The 24,160-nt window shown below is 40.3% G+C and overlaps 1 protein-coding gene across 3 annotated transcripts in view; it reads left to right on the top strand.

Moving 5' to 3' along the window:
- The window catches only part of RALB (RAS like proto-oncogene B), a 29,729-nt gene extending 5,881 nt beyond the window's left edge, over positions 1-23,848 (top strand). Inside the window, exons 1-5 of one of the 3 annotated variants that reach the window (XM_063116690.1) lie at positions 9,429-9,528; positions 18,225-18,379; positions 19,338-19,546; positions 21,836-22,013; positions 23,259-23,848. In XM_063116690.1, coding sequence (XP_062972760.1) covers positions 18,266-18,379; positions 19,338-19,546; positions 21,836-22,013; positions 23,259-23,378 — 621 coding nt within the window. In that variant the 5' untranslated portion in view covers positions 9,429-9,528; positions 18,225-18,265 and the 3' untranslated portion in view covers positions 23,379-23,848. Of the gene's footprint in view, positions 1-9,428; positions 9,529-17,150; positions 17,319-18,224; positions 18,380-19,337; positions 19,547-21,835; positions 22,014-23,258 lie in introns of those variants that run through there. The other 2 variants (XM_063116692.1, XM_063116691.1) reach the window with 2 other exon arrangements.
- Positions 23,849-24,160: the final 312 nt, after the last annotated feature.

Here is a 24,160-nt window from a genome sequence, read left to right as displayed (position 1 = left end):
TTTATTTATTTATTACATTTCTATACCGCCCAATAGCCGGAGCTCTCTGGGCGGTTCACAAAAATTAAAAACATTTGAAGTATAAATGTTCAGAACCTTGGATTGAGGGTGACTTGCAGACCCCTTTTTATTGAAAAGGAGAGAGGGAAAGAGGAGGGGAGTGAAGCTACGCAGCCAGCCCAGTCCAGCTTAACACCTTGGTGGGAAAAACCACCCCACAGAGCAAGTCATGAAACAAAGGTTGATGAACGAAAGTATAATAGACCGTTCTTTCGTTCAACCCAGCAACCAGGAAGCAGGAGGAGTAAAGGATTTGAATTTGAATTTAAAAACACCCGCTGGAGAAAAGGCACCCCTCCCTTTCATCATCAATACCGCCTCTTGAAAACACGTCCACAGACCATTGGATTGAAAACGATGGATGAAATTACAAGTTGAGGGTAGTGTGTTGTCCTTTCAATTTACCGGAAGAACCAGACTTTCCTCCTGCCAAAACACAGGGCTAAGGGGGTGGGGGGAAAACGAGGTCAGGGCAGGACATGGACGACATCATCTGAGTCCTTTGCACACAACCCACGTTGACAGTGGGCTATAACGCTGGTGTGATGGAGCTCTATAAGGACTGAAACTTGCGTGGGCTGAAAACACGGGTCTGAGCATTCCACTAATTTAATTTGAGAACTGGCCATTTGGAGCCAGGCTTGTTACTGTAGCCGAATTGGATGACTGAAATACAGCCTAATAAAATAACCGTAACAACAACAGAACTGATTTTTTTTAAAAATGCAATTTCATCAGAACTGAAAGATTCCTCTGTGATGGATGGGAGATCACCAAGAGAATTTTCAGGAAAGCTGCAGCTATAAAATTTGAGCAGAAAGATTCCACAGATTAGAGTCCATGCAAGAAACGCATCCTCCTACTTGCTAATAAAAGGGGGAGGGAGCGGCTTAACATGCAGCAGCATGTTCAGAAACTTAAAGCACAATTACTGAATCCAAAACGTACAAGACTTGATTGCAGCAATCAGCATCTGTCTACGGTGTCTCATGCCACAAAAAGCAATCAGGAAATACTTCATTTCTGAAAGGCCCTGTGCAAACCAAGTCGTGGGAGAAAGGAGAGAGAAAGAGAAGGAATGACAGGCATCTCATCTCTATAATCAGGCAGTAGGCTTTTTGTTTGAATGCAAGAAACACTTAGAATGCAAAAGAAAGTAACCAGATTGCCTACAATCTAAACAAAACAGACAAAATATGAGGGGAAGTGATAAAATGGTGGTGGAAACAGGTGGAACTTCCTCACTGACCCTACCTGTACCCTGCTCTCCCTTCCTACTCTGCTTTCTCATTTACCTGATCTCTGGAGTGTGGGAGTAGAGTAGGAACATGCTATTTAAAATAGCACCAGGTGGGTTTTCTGCAGCCCAGTTCAGAAACCATGGCTTTATTTCATTATTACATTTATGTTCCAATTTTTTTCTCTTGCAAGGAACCGAAGCCAGCTTCCATAGTCCTTCCCCTCTCTATTTTATCTTCCTGACTGTTAGAGCAGTACAACAATGGAACCAGTTACCTAGGGAAGTAATGGGTTCTCCCACACTAGAGGCAGCTGGACAGCCAACTGTCAGGGATGCTTTAGGGTGAATTCCTGCATTGAGCAGGAGGCTGGACTCGATGGCCTTATAGGCCCCTTCCAACTCTACTATTCTATGATTCATGATAACCCTGTGACATAGTTTATGCTGAGTCGGTGACTGGCCCAAAGTCACCTACTGAGCTTAATGGCTGAGTGCAGACTAGAACCTGGATCTCATGAGTACTCATCCAACCACTACACCACATTGGCTCTCTTGCTACGAGAACATGTCTGCAATCAGCCTCAAGCATGAGCATCCCTTCCCCTCCTCTTTCGCATGCCAGAGGAGGAGTCACTTTTAAAAACTATAGTTTGAGAACAAGGCCAGATATGAAATCAGGGTTTGATCCTGGTTTATTCTCACTACCTATAGTTTAAATAAACTGCAATTCAGATGTCACATAGGCTCATGCAGGCTCTTTCACAAAACGATAGCTTCTGATTATGTCTGAATTGGGTCTGAGTCTAGAGGAAATCTACCCAGCACCATTTTAACAGATTACTTAACTTGTGAGATGCATCCAAACAGTGTCGTCCTTCCTATGATCTTGATTCAGCATCCAGAAAAGGATCTCCTCCCCCGCCCCAAGAACCTGAGACACAAGATGAAATCCAACAAGTGGATCATGCTTTTGCCCACACAACATAAATTTCCTCCTCTTCTCTCCCCTGGAGCCTCCCCGCAACTCAAAATCTGCTCCAGAGGGGTCCCTCAACTCTCCACTGAAGATTTTTGAGGGCACATGGAGGGAAGGGAAATCATCCTCTCTCCATTCTGCTGATACCACCAGCAACATAATTTTGCAAGTGAATCTCTCTCACACTTATCTTCATTCTAGGAAAAAATCACCTGCAATTCAGAGGACCTTCAAAAAGCATAACTGGCAATCCTAATTCTGCTTCTTTTCTCTCTCCCCCCCCCCAAAATCATAATTTTCAAAATTCCTCTAAATTCTGGACATATAGTTCAGTATTCTGCCAGGCATTCAAAGCTCCCACATTCAATATATTCAGTTGACATTGTTCAGGGTCAAAACTGCAGAAGCCAGTCAGTCTGGATTTCTGGCCTATCCAGTTTTCTGTATGTTATGTTATGTCCCTTTTGGACATAACTGACCTTTTCATGGATTTTTTTTTTTTTAGTGTCAAAAGATGCTGGCACATTAGAACGAAACATATGCAAAGAGGATGGAAAGCAAAGCTAAATGAAGTCTCATTGACCCCCCCAAAAGACACCATTGGATACTACATGTAGCTATTCTTCTCTTAGGCCTGAGAAGTATTCAAAAGACCCCATGACATTCAGCAGTAGATTATATTCCATCTTCCTGTATCTTCATTATTTACTTATTTTTATTTATTCACAAAATATTTATATATTGCTCCACATTCAAAGAATTGGGAACAGTGAACAATAGGATAAAAGAATAAAAACACCATATTAAAAAATAAGGTGCGTTTAGTGGACCGTCCTCAAGGATTTGCTGGTCCCTCAGGTGTCCTTGCCACACTTCACTGCAAGAAGGGGCAGCATGGCAAGGACTTGTACAGGATGTGCCTTTGCATCTGAACTGGGCCTGTGTTTGAAGAAATCTACCTGCCAATATTTTGAGTTACTTACACTCTTGAAGTACATTCACTTGGTACAATGAAATGCACATTTGCAACGCACAGTAAACAGGATCCTGCTTTCTCCGTTTACTTCTGGTTTTTCCTTAATGCATCACACTGAGGATGAAGGGAGGTTCTTTGCTGATGTAGGTCCTACAATATTCCCTCAACACACACCACCTGCCTTGTCGGTTTGCAACCCAATACTATCAACACTTACTCCGAAGTCCCACCTATGTTTGGATTCTGCAACCCAAATCCTTGCATATTTATTCAGAAGCTCAGTGAGGTTAAATCCCAAGGAAGCGTACACGGTCTACCTTTCTTGATTCTGAACTAGTCCAGGACAAGGAATTCGGCAATATTATACATTTGAAGTTGGCACTATGGCTCAGAAATAGAACACCATCCACAAGATAAGTGTTGTAGGCCTTAGAGGCACCAAAGTGGTTCATTAATGAGTAGAGTTAATTGAAAGCCTGAGTGAGACCATTATACACAGTGGTGTGCAAGTGATTTACCATGGCCATAATTAGCTGCTGGCATTTAGACGTCTAATGAAAAGATAATTTCAACTCCTGCTGACAAGCTTCTGTGAAGTGTAACTGATTAAGACAGAAGAGCTAGGGTACAATATTTGCGTAATATGGAACATGTTTGCTTATAAATCACTCCCTCCTTTTCCAGCCTTAAAGCAGAGTGTAGCTGTACTGGCTCAATATGCAAAGGAAACCAAAGCTGTATATCAGATGGTGCGGCATCACCTTCAATATATCTATACGTATTATGTGCAGTCATGTGCTTGTAATACTCACTATAGGGTTCTTCAGCATGTTCTAGAAAAGACACATTAAAAGCAATGGGACTTCTCTTGGATGATTTTGGTTTAACACAGCTGTAGATCTCAGTCTGCATAGTCATGTGAACATCTAGGCATTACTGGTTGGAGTCTTTCCTGTGCTAAATTACCACTGATGTAATTTTCATATTTATTTATTTATTGTATTTCTATACTGCCCAATAGCCAGAGGTCTTTGGGCGGTTCACAAAGCAGGCCATGTGCCTGCTTTTTCAACTCATCTTACTTCTTGGTTGACATTAATGCAACAGTTAAACCTGGTTCGTACCTAACAACAGCTCATGGTTTAAACAACCCATGTGTAGTTGTGTACAAGCAGGAGGGAGCAGACACGTTTCCTCCCGTGCACCAGCCACTTCTGCTTTTAATCAATGACCTCAATTGGCCCATTGAGGAATGTGACATGCAAATCTGGAGTGCTGGCTTGTTTGTTAGATTTGTTGCTGGGTTAACCCCTAAATAACCCTGAGCTCCAGATTTGCATGTCACACTCTACATTACAACCTACAAATGAGCTGATTGTAGGTTCTTAATTAAAAGTGGAAGTGGCTAAGGCACCAAGCTTAATTTCATAAGGTGGGAACAATGTTCTTCCACAAGTAGGGAAGAAAAAAGTGTAGGAAGGGATGTGAGAAATTTTAAACTCACTGTAATTGAAGAAGAACTTCTGATTTGATATGATCTAGGGTGGGTGCAAATTAATCAAAGAAGCTATTTTATTTGAGATGATTTGGATGATACATTAATAGGCTGACTTTGCCTTCTGTGAAATGTAAACAAATCGTCGTAAATTCACATATATAGTTATAAATGACCATATAGACATTTTATGGAAGTTTATGTCTAACTAACTAACTGGACCCCTATTGTTTTAAGTGCATAGCAATGTCCCTACTCTATAGGAAGCCTAAAAACTTATAGAACATGAAATTTGTCAACAATAGAGAACAAAATTTTTGCAATGTACCCTCACTTCCTAAGAGGTGTGTTCGAATTCAGGATTCCAGCCACCCATGCCCTGTTCCAGGATACTCCATTTCATCCCCCTTTTTATAATTGACACTCAAAATTCCACAGCTGTTATGCATGTTCAGTCCTCATTGGGCAGTTTTGGGAGTGGGGTGATTTGTCCCCTTCATTTTAAAAAGGTTTGTTGGACTTCTACAAGCTTTGGGAGTCCCCCAATCATGTTGATACTGATCTCTTATTTCTCAGTGGCTCTATTTTGGCTCCAGTTCTATTGGCTCACCCTCTAAGGTTGCTATTATTGGGAGAGATCCTGAATGCTGAAGAACCTATATTATACACTCCTAATGCAGAAAATTTTCAGGTTTCTTACTGATAAATACAAAACTGTTTAAAGTAGTTGTTTATATACTTCAAACCTAAGGAAAAAAATGTTCTAAAATGTGAACTTACTTTTCATTGGTGAAGCTTCTTTCCGAAATATTGATCACTACTTGCTATTACCGCTTTCAGTTGTCATGATAATCAGTTAGTCTAAGTATAACTCTAAATAGAACTCAATCTGGATCCAACTCAATCCTGATAGCCAGTAGTTTCACCTGGAAACTGTCATTTTCTTACTATGCAGATGATTTGTTCCTCTTTCTACATATTGCTATTTCCATGGTGGTTCAACAGACCTTCCTTATTAAATAGGATTGGCAGCTTCTAAACCAGCCTCCTGTAGCTATGCCTTTAACAGATGTTTCATCTGAGACAATTAGCTGGTGACAAGTTTTATCTCTGTGGAATATCCAAAAGCTTCACCTGCTAATTTTTGCTGTACAAGCTAATGTTGAAAGACAGCTGCAGGGGACAATTGAAAAGTTGGCAACCCTACTGTTGGATTATTTTCAACTTGAAATAGAAACTGTAAATCAAGACAGGATTTTTGCTTTATAACTGGGATCAGTTCACTAGAAAGAAATTTTGCCGCCAGTCTGATTAGCTACCAGCAAGCCTTGTTTTTCTTTGAGATGTTTATCTTCTGCCACAATCCACAGTTGGTTTTTGTGTAATTTGAGTATTGCGAGAAGTGATATTCCTGTAATATATAAGCAAAAAAAACCCCAAACCTGAACATAGCCAAAAGCAGAGTCTTCCTGTTGCTTGTGTAAACAGAAGGTGCATGGAGGAGCTCTGGTGCTTTGAACAGGGAAATCACATGTATGAATTGACTGTTAGATGAAAGAAGTCTGGATTCACTACAAGTGATTCCATGTTTTGCACTAAATAGAATTTTGTGAAAAAGTTCTCTTGTTCCCATTACTAGAGTCATTAACCAGCCAGTATCAGATGGTAAAGTTACAGTGATAACCTTTATTTACTTATTTAGAGCTCCATCACAGCAGCGATTTTATCACACTCTCACCATGCCTGGTATGTGTTTTTGCAGTGCGGTACTCACATGATGTCATCCCTGTCCAGCGCTCATCTCGCCTCTTCCCCTCCCTTTTCTGTCTTATTTTGGAGCGGGGAAGTCCTATTCCCGCCCCCCTCCATGCACAATAAAGCTGCTCTGCTGTCCTGGGACTATATCGGACCATCTCGTTTTTTGTTGGGAGCGTGTGTCGAAGGGCAATCTCACTGACAAAAGAGGAGGGCAGGGCAGTTCTCCGCTCAACTGCTCAACCGTGAAGGGGGAGGGGGAGGGAGAGGGGGTGCCCGAACGCCCCACTGAGAAGGCGAGCGAGGCTGCCACCGCCCATGCCCGGACTCAGTCCCATTCAACTCTATGGTTCTTACTCCCAAGTAGGCATGTCTAGGGTTCCTGACCAGAACAATGTCAGCTTCCTGTTGCCATGCCAACATTGACCACAAACTTTCCCAAAAACTAATTGTAATACTTTCACTTCACTTATATTGTTTAATATGATCTTACGAGAAAACAGTGTGTGGTTTTACTGTAATTACACACTTTCAGGCTATCATAATATTGTATTTGCGCAGGAATATATTAAAAATTAAGTGCAGTGGAGAGGACAATGTAGGGGGCAGGGCAGGAGATTTCCCTGGCATAGTAGTAATACAGGTGAAAAGATACATGAGCTGAAATAGTTCAACAATGTACAGACGTGAAAGTGCCCAGTGCTAGACTCGCTAAGAAAATGGAAGGGGAAACCACGGACTCAAAGTGTGTGCGGGGGGGGGGGGGGAGTAGGTGTGATGGAGCTCTTAAAAGTATTTTTATCCCACTCCTCAGGCAAAAAGCTTCCTTGAGCAGCTTACGTGCAACCAATAAAACAAGACATCCCCTGCCTGCAGGCTTACAATTTAAAAAGAGATGAAACACCATGTAAAAGGGATGGGAAAGAAAGAGGAAAAAATATTTTAAGCAATCTTTCAGCAGGGCTGTTCTAACAGCCCTGCTTCCCTCCTTTTCTTATCTCCCTCTGTAGAGCCTGCTGGAATGGGTGGTGGTGATAGCAGAGGGAGGAGGAAGAACCTTCATGGGGAAGGTCTCTAAAACAAAATAAAAACAAGAGCTAGTAAATGCCAAATTCTGCCACACTCTGCCATGAGTTCCCAAATTTAGAACTCCAACTACATTTTACATTAATGAAGGCTTGATCAAGGTGGGAGGTTTTATTTTTAAAAAAACTTTACCCCCAAGGAATGGTCTTAACAAAGAGATTCCTCTCTGAAGATGATATATGCATTGGCTCAAATAGTAACCTCCTTTCAAATACAAATAGCAGCTTCAGGAGGATAACAATTTTCATTGGGGCCACAGGGCAGAGTTTAAAAAAACCTCCCCTTTTTGCTCGGCCTTTGGTTTCACTCATCTATTTTGACATTCCATTTTGTTTGTAATGCAGTAACACACTGAGAAATCAAAACAAAATTAAATGCACATATCAAGGGCTCATTTTTACCTTTCAGTTTTAAATACCAGCCTCAACCCAACAATCATTTTCAAAGGCGGAGGGGATCAAAAATACAAAACATAATACAATGTGATATCAGCATTGACCCTTCCAGTTCTGTGATCTCTCTTAAATGTGGGATGAAAGTTGGTGTGTCCACTCATGACTAGCTTGACCCCTAAACACATTTGCAAGGGGATCAGTAAAAAATGTATAATACAATATATTGTGCTGCTTTTAATGATGCACTGTTTTTTAAACATTTGAATTAGTTGCATGTATTTTATAGTGTTTTTTATTAGTGTTGTACCCCGCCTCGATCCAGAGGGAGAGGCGGGTAACAAATATATTATTATTATTATTATTATTCCTTAAAGACTGAGATATCAGATTGAAAACTGGTGCACATGTTCAGAACATCATTCTATATTTCAAGTATGTACTATAGCTTGATTCTCACACTTACTTTGGACAGGAGAGCTACAACATTACCATATCAGAATAAGAGATCAAAAACCTAACTCAACCCCCATACCTTGGGTTGCCTGATGCAAACAGGGCAGGATTCTTGCACCTTTAATACCTGTGTAAAAGAAGGGTAACTGGTTGTCCAAAGCTGCACCTGGTGAAGCCCCATCTTTTGCATAACCATTAAAGACGCAACTGCCCTGTCTTCTTTTGCACCTAGCCACCTTACTGATACCTGTTTCTGAGAGATCCAGCAAGACTGAGAAACCACAGTATGCGCACTGATGATACAATTCTCTGCTTGAAGTTAGAGCACCTGCTCAACCACCACACCCGTTTTCAAACATAAAAATACTAAATATACTGTAATGCGATGTATACCTCGGAGAGTGAGAAACACACAGAGCTCTCAGATTCGTCCCACCTTGATGCCTTTAGCACCGCCTCCTAAATGTGAGCCAATGAGAACAACATATTCAGATTAGTAAGGTTAAGCATTGGTTAGAATTCTTCCCTGACAAGGGCAGGTAGTAGTAGTAGTAGCAGCAGCAGCAGCAGCAGCAGCCGACGCCGCCTCGTCCATCCTCCGCCCATTCCGTTCTCCGCTTCAACCAATCACGTTTCTCCCGCCTCCCAACTGGCTGGCCATGTGATCTCGACCAACGCTGCCTTCGCCTGTCCTTTCTCTGCACAGCTGGATTCTCGAGGTGATTGAGGATGCGCGCTGGGGGTGGGGTGGGGGCACGCCAGTGTGGGCGTGGACGCGGGGAAGGGGGCGGGGCCGATGTCTTTTTTTAAAAAAAAACTTCCGAAACGTTGCGTTCGCTTAATACGGAGTGTGGTTGCGCGCGCCACGTTAATATTTAAAAAAAAAAAATAGAAAAAGGAGTTGCGCGCGCAAGAGGATGGTCCTCGCGGGCCAGATGTGTGCGCGCGAGAACACGGGGGCGCGCTGTCTTGAGCGTGTGTGCGCGCGCGCGCGTTGGCGTTAGCACCCGCCTCACAGAAAGCGAAGGCAGTGGGCGCTTAAAGCAGCCGGCTCCGGGTGGCTGGGGAGATCCTCTTGCTCGGCAGCCTCAGGTAAAAAGAAAAAAAAAAAAAAGAGAGAGAGAGAGAGAGAGAGAGAGAAATAAATTAATACCACATGCACACCTTTTAGAAGGGCCGCGGCGCTTGCCTCTGCCGGGGAATGCGTGAGAGGGGTAACCGGTTGCCTGGTCCAGTCTGTCGAGGGGGAGCAGAAGGGGCGGCAGCTGCTGTTAACTAAAAGGGGAAGAGCAGAGGAGGGGTGGTGGTGGTGGGAGTACTGAGCGGTTCCTTCCTCTTTTCTCCCGCGCCCTTAATCGCTTTATATTCCATGAGGCGACGGGGGGTGAAATTAGGCTGCTGTCTGGGGAAAGTTTATTCCGTGGCTCTGGTGTCTGTGTGTGGAAACCCCCTATAAGAAGTGGGACTGCGTTCAGTTTCTGCTGCAACAGATTAACTGGGCTGCCGCTCGAGGAGCTGTTGACATAACGAATCCATGGGCAGGGTGGGAATTCTCTCTTGCCTGCCTTTTCTCCCCCATTCTTGTCCCGTAATGGCGGCATTGAAAATACGTGTTTTGATATGTGTGGTTTTTTGTTTGGGGGATGTTTCTCGGCAGAACGTGTAGCAATAGATTCTTATTCAACAATTGTTCTATATTGTTATTTTATTTTAGTTTGTGGGGGATAAAAGTTGCCCCCGGGGTGGGGGCCAAGTGTGTATTATGATGGCTTACAGAAAATGAGACCATTTTGATTCGAGAAGGCTTGTGCTCGTGAAGATGGGTAGACTTTTCTGGTTTCTTGATCGTTGTTGTAGGATAGAGGTGACTTGACTTGGGTGTATTAGCCAAGATAGAGCCTCCATCTTTAGAAGCAGTCTGCCTTTAAATATCAGGTGCTAGGCAGAAGTGTGTTGATTTCATTATTGAGACTGAGTTACCAATTGGGAAGTCACTGGTTAGAATCTCATGTCTTCAACCGACTAAGGATGCAATCCTATGCATGTTGAAGCAGAAAAACCCTCCTACAACTCCCAGCATTCCCTAGCCAGTCATGCTTGCTTGGGAATGCTGGGAGTTGTAGGACTTTTCTGTTATAACATGCTTAAGATTCTGCCCTAGGTGGCCTTAAGCAAGGGACTCTAGCTAGCTTCAGTCTCTCCCCATCTGTAACATGGAGGATAATAATACTGGCATAACCTATGGGGTTGTTGTCAGGATTACATCTAATAGATAATGCGCGTTAAGTGCTCTGAATGCTTAACAACGCTATACAGAGACTAAAGATGATTCATGTTCTGCATGTGGAGTTTCTGGAAACAGGGTGCTGGACTAGACAGACCCTTGGTCTGATCCAGCAGGCCTCTTCTTATAGTTGCTGTTGTTGGTACTGGAGTTTGGAATGCTTTCAAGGGTGGGGGAGGAGTAATTACCATACATCTGATTGTGGGAAATGAGGGTTTATGCCTTTCAACTGTGTACTTGGAGAATGTCCCAAAACAAGCTGGCTTCACTGGAAATAGACTTTGGTCTTTGAAGGTTGTTTAAAGGCATTGTGAGACTAGAACATGGTAGTTTAGTAGAGGACTTATGTAAAATCGGGCAGGAGTATTAAGAATTCTACCTTTCTGACCACTACTTCGTATTTGCTTACATTAACAGAGATGTGAGTTTAGCCAGCCAATAAATGCTGCTGATTTGGTTGTTTGGGTGTGCCCAATTTTTTGAATAAGGATTAGAATGCTGTAAACTAGATATGGTGATACTTGAATTGGTATTGGGTATGCAGACTCCTGAGCTGCACAACTCCTGTTCAGTCAAAAAGTATAGGAATGGTGAAGAAGAGATTATGAGAAGCTCTAGTCTATACATAAAACTATTTTTGGTATGAATTTTCCCTAGAGCCCTTATAATTCTTGAGTAATCCTTGCTTACAATTCTTAGTATGAAATCTAAGGTGAAATGCTGTATAGAAAAGATTGATTTGCTGTTATAACACTGTTGCTCAAATTGTTGGATCCATAAGTTAGATCCATGTGATGAAAATGGATCTAACTTTACCTTCACCACTTTTGGCTTCATCTAGGTAGCTAAGAGCTGTGGAATTAACAGTTGGTGCTAAACAGATGCTTGATCTTGAGCTATATGGGGATGGGCAGCCTAGAGTGGGGAGGCTTTCACCTTACCAGTGGAAACTGCTGCATGCAAAGGTTTTACTCTCTCACTAGAGTAAGACCTGAAATATTGCCAATAAATCTGAGGCTTGTCATACTGACTTTAAACCCTGCTTTGTGCCTTTGGAAAGGCATGACGTAGGCAGATTTAACTGAACATGTGATAAGAGCCAAACATTGAGTCATTGCTAATTGGAACCTTAGTATACAGAATTTATGCAGTTGCATACAAAATCATTGGTGACTTCTTTGCTTATTAACTGCTTAATATTTATGAAATACTTGCTACTTACTCAGTTTCTTTATCAGAGAAATGTGTAAAACAGACTGGCAACCCTAAGGAAGTGTGCTACTTTAACTACATTATAAAGCTGCACAAGATACTATGGTTGAGGTTATTTCTATTTGGTTGCTTCTCCGTAATTATTTATTTATTACATTTATATACTGCCCCATAGCCAAAGCTCTCTGGGCGGTTTATAAAGATTAAAACAATTAACATTAAAAGCAAATATACAAAATTTAAAACCATAAGAAGCATAAAAACAGACAATATCCATTTAAAACTATTCATTTAAAATAAACCCTCAGCATATGCTTATCGCTTATGAATGGAAGAAACTGGAACAAATCCAAATCTGTTACCACTAACGCCACTTTCTTATTGTTACTATCCCTTTTACTTGTACTAATTTTAGGGGAGGGTACAATATGTTTACTTTCTTGGCTTGTAGAGGAATTCTTGAATTTATTGCTAATATCCCCCCCCAAAAAATATCGTGCTTCTATTGTGTATCAAGGCCAACTGTGTGGAATGCATATGTTCCATACCATCTCTTGGGTACTGTGAGTTTGGCTATAGCTTTGCCTGCAAGGTGTGATGGCAGTTGTGTAGTGAAGCATTGTATTATGCCTTAAAATGGCTATAGTTATGCAGATGGATTGACTTAAATCAATTATCCTGTTTCCTAAAATAAAAAAATTCATGCATAATTACCACAAATAAAGCATTTTTTGTTACTGAACAGTCTTCATACAATTATGTCAAAAAGCAGGAAGCACAAACATTCCAGGTAAGCAACATGATTTCCTCTTACTGTAAAGACATCCCCAGTCTCAATACTATTGTTTGCTTAGTAAGCCAGTCAAGACAGTAACAGTGCTATCTCCACTACAGTTACCATTTTGTATACTTTTTTTTTTAATGTCCCCTGTTTTTAACTTTTGTAAACCCCCCAGAGAGCTTTGGCTATGGGGCGGTATATAAATTTAATTTAAGAAATAAATTCTGTCTTTGAATCTTGAATATATGGAACTTATGAACTGGATATATAACTGTACTAAAAGCGGTACAGCTGTATTTTCTCATTCTGGAAAAAAATGTTCATTTCTTCCAGTAAATTCCTTCAACCCACCCTGGAGTTTCTTATGAAGGCCTGGGGGGGGGGGGGGAATGTACTTGACAATGTTTACCTCATTCTCTTAAGTTGTAGGGACAGCCATATTCCATCATTTCCATGTCGTTTGCTTTGTCATAGGTGTGGTTAAGCTGTTTGGACAATGTGGTGTAGCCTTAAAAGCCAGCATCAACTTTCCTTGCTCTAAATTAGATTTCTCCTCAGCAAGAGAATTAAATTTGAATTATGCTACTACTTTCAGGCATATAGTATTTACTGTGATGGCATGGGATATAAATAAAATGGATTTAGGACAGCAGGTTTTCTCTACAGTTGCTATGACACTTTCAGCCTGTTTCTATATATGTTTGCTCGGAAGAAAATCCACTGAGTTTAATGGGGTTCACTCCCAAGTAAGTGAATATAGAATTACAGTCTTATTGTGTATGTGGTGAGATACTATTGTGGAGTTAAACGTTTCTATAAACATTAACTGAATATCCAAATAGTCCAGGATATTCAGTTAAAGTTCATAATGATATTGGTGGAGAACTTTTGGAACTTTTTCTTTTAAAATGATTTTTATCTGCATGATAAACCTGAGGTTTACATGCTGTTTCCAAAACAGATAATAATACCTTCCTTTTGTTTACTATAATATATATGACTTCTGTTTCAATGTCTGTTGTACATTTTCATTTATTTTTCCATATGCAAAACCCAGGATACCCTTGGGTACTTTTTAGGGAGCATATTTGTAAGGTGTTTTTTTTAAATAAAACAAAGGCAGTTATATTTTTTATAAATATATCCAAGAGCACACTTTTATTTTATTTATTTGAAGTTATATCTCCTTTTGCATGAATCGAAAGCACTCCCCCCCCCCCATTCAAGGCAGTTTCTCCCGATTCCTGATACATACTGAATGCTATATTCCATACTGCCCCAGAGGCTTTCTCTACCCTCAGGGAAAGCTTTGCTAGAGGCCCAAAGGACTGCAGTAGAGGGGATTGGCTAAAACTGGAAGGCCTTTTGGATAAAAGCCAATATAACTGATGGCAGGGAACAGCCATCTTTTTTCTTCACATGCTGTAGAACCTGCATGAAATGATTGTCAAGATGTATCTACACATGCATCGTTATCTGGTGCCTGAACTGTTCATGTGGATCTCAGTAAAATATAGAGTTGAATCTTTTGCTTTGAGTTAGTACTTTGATTCTGAAGTAATTTACCATAAGTGTTTTTTAAAATGCTATCCATTTAAAATCTGTTTATTTTTTTAAAGCTTTAACGTTTTAAATTTTAGACTTTTTTTAAAAAAAATGCTCTGTAAATTGTATAAACTGGATGCGATACTGGTGGTCATTTGTTTTGTTTTTTTGAGTGCTTCATCATGCACATAACATTGCCTACATATCAGTTAAATGTTATCCAATAAGAATGTACCTGGTTAAAGATGAGTTAATTGCCTTACAACATGTTTTTCCTTTAGAGTTAATATTTTGATTGATCTGGTTCATATTCATGGTATTTCAGACTTGAAAAAATAGTTCATCCCATATCTCAGTCATTGACCACTCAGTGTTTAGTAATTGCTTTGAAGAAAACTTGAAAAAATGGTTACACTCCTACAGAATGTTGCATGGCTATTTGGGCCTGAACTGACAAAGTGCAGTTCCTTATGTATGACTGATTGCTTCAAGACTAGACCTCTGTGATGGTGATGGTAGCTTGATACAAACTAGTTTTTCCTCTTGAATATAGTGATTGCATCACTAATGAGCAGGTATCTCACTAAACTTTAGCTTTGGTCACTAAGCAGGCTTGAAGGTCCATGCTCACAGGAAGAAAGCTAGAACATTGCTTTAGATTCAGTGAATAATATTAGGGTGCCAAGGGATGAGGCAGAATCATAGCATGTAGCCATGGCAACAACATTTTGTGTGTGGGCTTTTTAATGTAGGTATCCTTGGTTATTGCTCAGCAGTTTTGATCTTCTAGCTTAAGGAAGAAATTTGCTTTGAAAGCAGAAACAACTTACTGGGCTGTAATGTATGTTCATTGCTGTTTAGAGCATGTAATGCTTCAAAACAGGACTTGGATTGTATGAAATAGGGTCTTCTATTTAATTCCTGGGTGTATAAAGCTACAAGTGGCTTCAAGTTTGAGTCCCAATAGTAAAAGGCAATATATTTTCCCTTCTAGAATGAGAGACAAGAATAGAGAGCATTACATAGCTTTGTTCTAATTTAGTTCATCATTACACTTCTGGTACATACAATATTAAACTTTAGGTTCTCTGGATGTTCTGACCTATTGTTCAAGGCTAAGTGGTGTTGGGAGAGAAGCAAAAATAGCTGTATAATTTATTTTGATGTTCAGAGTAGCAAAAGGTAATAATTTATGCTGCTGAAGTGCCTCTCTCACCAAAATTAGTAACAAATCATAATCCCATGACTTAAATTTAATAGTATGGTACTTAAGCGTGACCCAAGTTTTATAACCTGCCATTGAATGATTAAGTTTAAATCACTCCTGAATGATTAAAGATGCCATCGCGCTCTCTCCACTTTCATCTGGCAAAAATGGTATTGCTAAATACTAGGAGAGTACACTGAACACTTGCTAGTACATGTTTATTTCTCTTGCCTTGGAGGTAGTGAATCACTGTATACTGTTGGAGTTGTGATGTACCCTAGCTTTACATACACACACAGATAGACCTGGTTTGTTTAAAAACCAAGGAGTTCTTATGCAAGAGCAGGAGTGCTGCCTGCAGCGAGCCTACTTCTTCTACTTTACTGCACAACCCATGATCAGCTTCCTTCATAGTTTGTGTAGTGTGACATCAGAACCCAGACTGCTGGGTTGTTTAGGGGCTAAACAACTCAGTGGTTCAAGTTCAGACATCATGCTGCACAGCCTACAAAGGAGCTGATTGGGGTTTGTGCACTAAAGTGGAAGAGGGGGGCATGCGCCAGGCAACATGGCCACTCATGCATGACAAACCATTGGTTTTTAAATGGATGACTTGTTATTATGTTCAACAGCCCATAGTCCCTTAACAATGATCATATAGGAACTGCATGGTAGTTGGGTGGTGATAAAATTGCTATATATCATGGGTGGGCAACTTGATGTTTTGGCTTACTACACCCATCAGCCATGCGCATTAGCTATGTTAGCTAGAGCTATTGGGAGTTTGTGGGCCAAAACACTGGGAGTGCCGCAAGTTGCCCACCCTGCTGTACCTGCTTATTTATAGACTTCTCATTCACTGATATAACTAAAAATCAGAATAACTAGACAGCTAAGATCTTGTCAATATTACTTTAAAACCTTGCTTGTGGTCATTGCTAAGCAGAAGTTGATAGACTTTCTCTCCCTTCTTTAGCCAACTATTTTGTTGGGCCTTACTGATTCCTGTCCTAGCCTGTACTACTTGTGTGTCTCACTTCATGCTGGGCTTTGGATATGCTCTTCTGCGTAGTGTGAAGTAAGTGTAGTGCCTCCCTTTCCTCAAGTTCTCTGCATATGTCAGAGGGCTTGAGAATGGGCAGGGCCAGCATGAATTTAGAGACCCCTGCTGCCTGTAAGTTCTGTAATGCAATTAAAACTCGGAGGGTGGGGGACTCTTCTTGTTGTGCTGATCAGCCAGAAACAGGTGGTTGCCCAAAAGATTTGAAGTTGCCACTGTAACATCTTGGGGTCATCTGTATTTTTAAAATGGCACTTACAGCACAATCTTATACATGTCTACTCAGCAGTAAGCCCCATTGTGTTCAATGGGGATTACTCCCTAAGGGATTGCAGCCTTAAGGAGTCTTGCAAAACTATGGAATTTCTATGCAACAGCTGAATGTGTTGTAAACTTTGGATCTCTAAGACATCTCTAACTGAGATGCTTGAAATACTGTAATCTATTTGACTTCATTGTTAGTGAATCTCTTTGCCATGCATACACTCTGTAGATATAAAATGGCAACATATTTTTATTGTGATTTGTGTTTTATCTTCAGTTTAAGCTTCAAATCAATTTTAGAATTTTGAGTATGGCAGTATTTCACAAAGGAGTTCTGTTTGTATCTATATAGACCAAAGCCCTGGGTTTCTGTTTGTAAAGAATGGCTGCTTTCAATTGCATTGTAGCTGGAGAAAGTCAGTGAACGCCAGCTGCATGGCAAGTAAAGTGAGAAGAAGGATTGAGGCTGTTTTCTCAACTATAGTCAGTGATTTAAAGCAAAATTTGAGACAGTACTGGGAGAATTAAGGTAATTCATGCTGTTCAGACCATTTGAGTATTTTAAAATGGTTACACCAACCCGTTTATATTTTTCTTATGACTTAATCTTAAAGCTGTATTGAATTACTGTAGTATTCATTTGTTTGGGTATATTTACATGATCATGATTGCCCGCTTAGTGAACTTTACACTGCAAGGCAACGTCTGAAAACGTATAGAGTCTCTGGGAAATTCATATTTGTTAAGAAAATTATGTAATTTGAATAAATGCAGAGGAAATTCTTAAACAACGTTACAAAAGCAACTCAAAAGTATTTTTCTACTCTCTAGTCTGTATTGCACAATATGGCCATTTCTTGTGTTAATGAGTTTGAAACTGTCTGGCCCCCTACGGAAGCCATAATTGGGTGCTGTGTGAAGAAGCCTTGCGCGCTTGTGCTTTCCCTTCTCTTTTGGCACATCCACTTGAAATTTTTTTAAAACATATTTTTTCATTTCATCTGATCCAGAAATTGCAGTTAGTTTAAACTGTGGCATATTGCAACAAGTCAGAAACAGAAACCAGAGTGTGATCTTGGCTTGTATGGAGAAACTGTAGTTGAACTAAAATATCAGGTGAAACGGCAAACTGTGGTTAATTGGAAATAGGTACTCTCAGTCTCGTCATGGCTGTGCCAGAAGAAGGGACAGGGAAAAATGCATGAGCCCCAAGGCTCATTCGTGTAGCACTAAATTGTGGTTTGGTGTTGTGTCTAAATGCAGCAAGTGAAATTTGGGCTAGTGCAAGTTCCTTTAGGCACTTCTCAAGTGCTTTAACATATTGATTTATACATTTGCTCTATAGCAACAGAGGATGCTGAGAAATTGCTATACTGACTAAATAATACTATTTATGTTTGGCTATACAAATTAACTTCTGTTCCTCTGCTTGTAGCTCATCAGCCTGCTCTGGAAGTTCCTGACAACTACAGAAAAATGGCTGCTAGCAAGGCAAAAAATCAGAGTTCTTTGGCCCTCCACAAAGTAATCATGGTTGGTAGTGGAGGTGTGGGCAAATCGGCACTTACCCTTCAATTTATGTATGATGAGGTAAGATGGTTTGTGATTTATATATACATCTTAAATTGCAATAGAATGGCACATCGTAGGTTTTGCACTAAGCTGCCTTTACTTTTTCACCTTGTGTAAAGTAAGCACAGCTTCAATAGGTTCAAAGAACATAGTTTTTTGAACTATGCTCAAATAATTTTATTCCACACTAAAATTTCTTTCTAAACAGCTACATCCATCGATTAATCAACAGTATAAAAATTGCCATTATGCCTTACATAGAGGTTGAAACCAAATATCACTTTCTTGGGATTGTGGAGCATTCTAGAATACACAGACCTGCATAAATGCTTATTTATAACTTAATACCAAATGCCTCTTTTACCAGAGCTCTGTGTTTCTGTGATTTCATGTTGATGTGGCAGAAGCACAGACCCTGAATATCAATTCTCAACAAAGGACTGTATGACCCTTAGGTATACAAAGGTAGCCTTGGCATTGCTTGAACAATTTCTGTTGAAAATCTCAGAAGGCAGGTGTTGTTTTGTGGGGAATGACTCTTCAGTCCAGCGTAGCTTGTTGTCTTTCCCCATGACATATAGAAGCAGAGTTAATAAATTTAAGGGGAATTCTAAAATAGCTGTATATGTTTTATTTTAGAATTGCAAATTCTAACCCACCTTACTAGACTTTAATGTCTTATTGCAAATCTTTTATGTCTTAGTGAAGGTAAATTTTTTGAACTCTGTTCTGTGTACTCAAGACATTAGAGTTAAATTGGAATCTTAAAATGGTTTCCAAAATACTTTGCTAAAGAGGCATATGAATAGTATCATCTGAATTTTTGCTTGAGGACTACATTAGGTGACTTGAAAGTCCCCCCTTTTTTGGCTACATTGTTCCTAGCAGCCACCATTGGTAATTTGATAACCCATCTATAATTTCAGAAACCGAGGATGGATGCTTCACAATTAATTATTCCTCTTCTGCTCCTTAGTTTGTTGAAGACTATGAACCTACCAAGGCTGATAGTTACCGAAAGAAAGTCGTTCTGGATGGAGAAGAAGTTCAGATAGATATTCTGGATACAGCAGGACAAGAAGATTATGCAGCTATTCGAGACAACTACTTCCGTAGTGGAGAGGGGTTTCTCTTAGTTTTTTCTATAACTGAGCATGAGTCCTTTACAGCAACAGCAGAGTTTAGGTAAGTAGTGATCTCTCTAGACCAGTAGTGGGCAACATGTGGCCCTCAAGATGTTTTGGCAAAAATTCCAATTCCTAAACAGCTCCACTACTTCTGGTTGACCAGCTTGGCATGTGGTGCATGCAGTATCGAATTAGCTATGCTAGCTAGGGCTGATGGAAGATATAAGCCAAAACAATTGGAGGGCAATGAGTTGCCCACTGCTGCTCTAGAGTCTAGACAAATGGTTTCTTCAAGCTTTGTATGTGTTAGAAATTTAATCAGGAGCAATGTGTTGGGTGGTATGTTGGTCCTATGTAGAGTAGACCAATTAAATTAATGAGATGTACATTAGTCATGGATAACTTAAATCCCTTTAATTTTAGTGGGTCTACTCTGTGTAGGACTAACATTGCATACTATCTATTGTATATTAAAAAAAGATGGAATATGCTCTAGTAAATAAAATCTATTTCAAACCACTCTTATCTCTCAGCAGATCCAGATTTCCTTTCTGCCCATCTCTGCTGTACAGTCATTGATTATTTTGTATTTTTGCCTGCTCTTAACTGCATTGTGCTGATTAAAAATAAACTGATGAAGACAGTGTTCTTTTTATTTTAGTTTTTAACGAGCACTAGATGTACTTTTTCTATGTTCATTCCAAATGTACCTTTCCTCAGCATGTATGGGAGTGGTTCTGTGAGTGTGCAGCAGAAACTGGCTGTGGGCTGCATTGACATTCACCCAAGAAGTCATTGAGAATATTCTCTCAGTCTGTGAGGTGTCTTTTCACATTAAAAACATTTAAATTAATGTGAAAAGCGAATGGATAAACGTGCATACAGTACTTTAAAAGGGAGGAAAGTGAGCCATCAGCTTTGCCTCTGCTTCCATGCTTCAGGCAGGATAACTTATTGTTTGATAGTTGTATGTATGTCAGTCATTCAGAATTATTAAACTAGACTTGTGCCCTTGCTGAGAGAACCAGTGCAAGTTTTATATACCAGTAACTGTCTAACAGAAGGTGTCCCAGGTATGAAATCATGGGGTAGGGAGTGCGAGTTTCCCATGTGGTCACTAAGGAATCTTATTGAGCAATAGTTGGAGCACTGGACATTTTTCACTAACCACTGCTTTTTTCTTTTGAAAAAAATGTTTATGGGTGAATTTACATTTCTTGTAAGCCTCATTGGAGGCCAGTTGGGCAGAAGGACAGGATATAAGTATTTTAAACAAAAGACTGAGTGAAGCAGTAGTGATGTGCTCCGCTTCTAATCGGACCGTAGAAGCAGGAGCGGAGCGGGGGGCTTCGCCTGCCCTTAAGGCGGAGGCGAAGAGGATTGGGGGGCCGGCGGAGCGTGGCGAAGAGGATCGAGGTGAAGGCGGATCCTTCGCCTCGATCCGGAGCTCCGCCGGAAAGGTAAGTGGGGTTTACCGGGCCCTGCCGCTGTCGCCCATACGACGGCGGCAGGGCCCGGTAATCCCCCCCCCGCCCTCCTCTCCCTTACCTGCCTTCGTCCGCGGTCCGTCAGCGTCTTCAATTGAGCCTGTGGTTCCAGCAGGAAGTCTGGGCCGCTTGCGGCCCAGACTTCCCGGTGGAACTGCGGGCTCAAGTGAAGACGGCGACAGACCGCGGATGGAGGCAGCTAAGGTCCCCCTCTCCCTTGGTCCCTTACCGGGCTCTGCCGCCGTCGCCACATGGGCGGCGATGGTGGCAGGGCCCAGTAACCCCCCCTATGGGGGGGGGAACGGAGCTCCGATTCGGATCCGGAGCTCCGAGCGGAGCGGAGTGGGCACAGGTGGAGTGGCCCGATCCGAAAATGGCGGATCTGAAAGTGAAGCGGAGTGGGGGGTCCGTGCACACCCCTATGAAGCAGTATCCTATCAAACACTGTGTAGATCTTCAGCATACATCACTGTTTTGAGATGAGATGTAATGTGTTTTTCATTTTACAGAACTTGAAGGTGTGAGAAGAGTGTAATACCAGTTCAGCTTTTAACTTGCAAATAAGCATAAACAATAATTATTTAATTTTTTTATGTGGAGTAGTAATGTAGTTGGAAAACAAAACCGGCATCTCTTTCCACTTAGTGAACATTTTTATTTGTGAGCCTTTGTAAGACTCTCACTGTAGAGGTTGACCTTGCCTAATGTAACATTAACACCACTTTTATTTAAATATTTTCATAATTTCCTGGCATACCATGGGTGCTGATAGTTTCTTGAATGTATATATGTATTTTTTACTCATATGAAGTGACTATTATGGCCATCTCAGTTGCTTTGCTTTAAATATTCTTTACTAGGGAGCAGATCCTACGTGTAAAAGCTGAAGAGGACAAAATACCTTTGCTTGTGGTGGGAAATAAATCTGATTTGGAAGACCGTCGACAAGTGCCTGTGGAAGCAGCTAGAAGTAAAGCAGATGAGTGGGGTGTACAGTATGTAGAAACATCAGCAAAAACCAGAGCAAATGTAGATAAGGTAAAATAACGATTTGTTTTCAGCAGCATTCCACAAAGGTGGTTGCCAGGTTCCAACCATGCTTGTGTCGGTGGACTGAAATAGGTAATTTTATGTTATACGAACTTAAATTTTTAAAACATGTATTTCAGTAAAGAAATACTGCGATGCATGTATTTTATTATGAAATGATAGTTCAGGAAACTTAGCACTAAAATGTTCAGAATTCTGGGAGGGAAAACCACCACAAAACCCCACTGGCATGAATCTTTGATGACTTTATACACTTGTAAATTAAGGATAGCTTATACACTTGTAAATTTACTCACATCTTCTGTACAATTAGCAGCAGAAATATAATTCCATGTGGAGACTTCAGAAGTGGCTATGTCAGAGAAAAACTCTGGGAAAGCTGGATTTCAATTTTTTAAAACTTCTAGTTTATACCTTTTTCTAAAAGTTCAACTTTTAAAAAACTGGATAAAAGTTGACAGCTGAAAAATTAACTACTTAAAGTTAAGTTATCCTTTAACCTTTTAAGTAGTTAATTAACTAGATAATTCCCATGTCTGCCTACTGGAAACATCTTGCAGTGTACTAATGAAGTTTCAAGACTTGCCATGAATCTAATTGAGGAATACTCTTCTTCTTGCATTGTGCAATGAATAGATAACTTGTTGGTAAACACCTTCCAAGATGGACTTCTTAGTTGCTCTTCATGACTGCTTACTGATCACTAAAACCTGTAAACCAGTTTTTTGGGTATGCTTTGGGTATAATCTATGCTTCAGATCTCTATCGTATACCCTTTCACAAACAGGTCTGTTAACTGCAAAAGTTCTTTTATTTTTGAATGCCCCCGCCCCATAAGCACATTTACTTTTAAGGCATTCAGTATTGATTGAATCTCTGTAATTCCAAGTTCCTCATCTTAAATACAGGTACTTCAACTCAACGTGAGTGTGTGTATATGCTAGGCCTCCATTTAACTTTTCCTGTGGCCCTATGAAATTTTCCCCATTAAATTTGAATAATTCTAGAGTTCCAGTGATCCATGCATGGTTCACTAAATTCTGATCTTTATGTAACAAATGTGTATTTGATAATGTTGACAAAGTGGATTTGCTATTAATTAAAACCCTCCTCATTATTGATAAGCTCTAATATTTTCCACATATCTGTTAAATTTCCATTGTGTTTTGACTAAAGCGGCAGTAAAAAGGTCTACTTCTTCATTACGTTAATGTGCATTTTTCCTTTTTTCAGGTATTCTTTGATTTAATGAGAGAGATTAGAGCCAAGAAGATGTCGGAAAACAAAGATAAGAATGGCAAGAAAAGCAGCAAGAACAAGAAGAGTTTTAAAGAAAGATGTTGCTTATTGTGATATTTAGGAATTTATACGTGTAGGCTGCAGAATTAACAAGACATTTACTACTAAGGGTAAAGGACTGGATTAATGAGAAGAAATCTGGCTCCAATAGATTTTTCCACTCACATAATAGCCTTTTTTGAAAGGTTAAAACTTGTTTTGAGAATTGAACTCCAACAAATCCATGAATACTGAAACGGATTCTTGAAAGCAATTGTCAATTCTAAAAATATTGCCTGCCAGCATATTTTCCTTTGGTCATAAGCTCTTTGCCTGATAGCAGTATGGCCACTCTGAATTTACCTCTTTATGCTTCTTCTACTGTTGATACTTCTACAGAACCTTCTCCATCAGTTTTTTCAAGTGGCTAGTTCTCAATGAAGTACAACCAAAGTTACCTGCCTTTCCTACGTGGCTTCAGTTTTGGTGCTTCTAATGAAGGCATAGGCCTTTAGCCATTCTTTAAAAAGGGAAATCACATTGAAATCATCCTGGTCTTTGAAATTTGCACACAACTGTGTTAAATAGGTTATGATGCTGTCAACCCTACTATTTTGCCAACATGTTCAATGGACACTATAAGAACTTACTCAAGAGCAAGACTCAGCAGTGACTTAGTGTCTAAATCATTGCTACAGTATTCCTGAACTGAGCCTATAATTTTTTAACATTAATGGTTATATTCTGGCAAGGTGTATTCCAACATTTCTCTCTTAATTTTAGCATTATATTATGGGTAAATTGACAAGCTGTCTTAATGTGGAGGAGTTCCTAGGCTTACCTCGTCAAGTTACTCC

Source organism: Elgaria multicarinata, chromosome 2 (assembly GCF_023053635.1).
Source record: "Elgaria multicarinata webbii isolate HBS135686 ecotype San Diego chromosome 2, rElgMul1.1.pri, whole genome shotgun sequence".
NCBI classification, from domain to species: Eukaryota; Metazoa; Chordata; class Lepidosauria; order Squamata; family Anguidae; genus Elgaria; species Elgaria multicarinata.
This window is presented reverse-complemented; position numbering and strand designations above follow the sequence as displayed.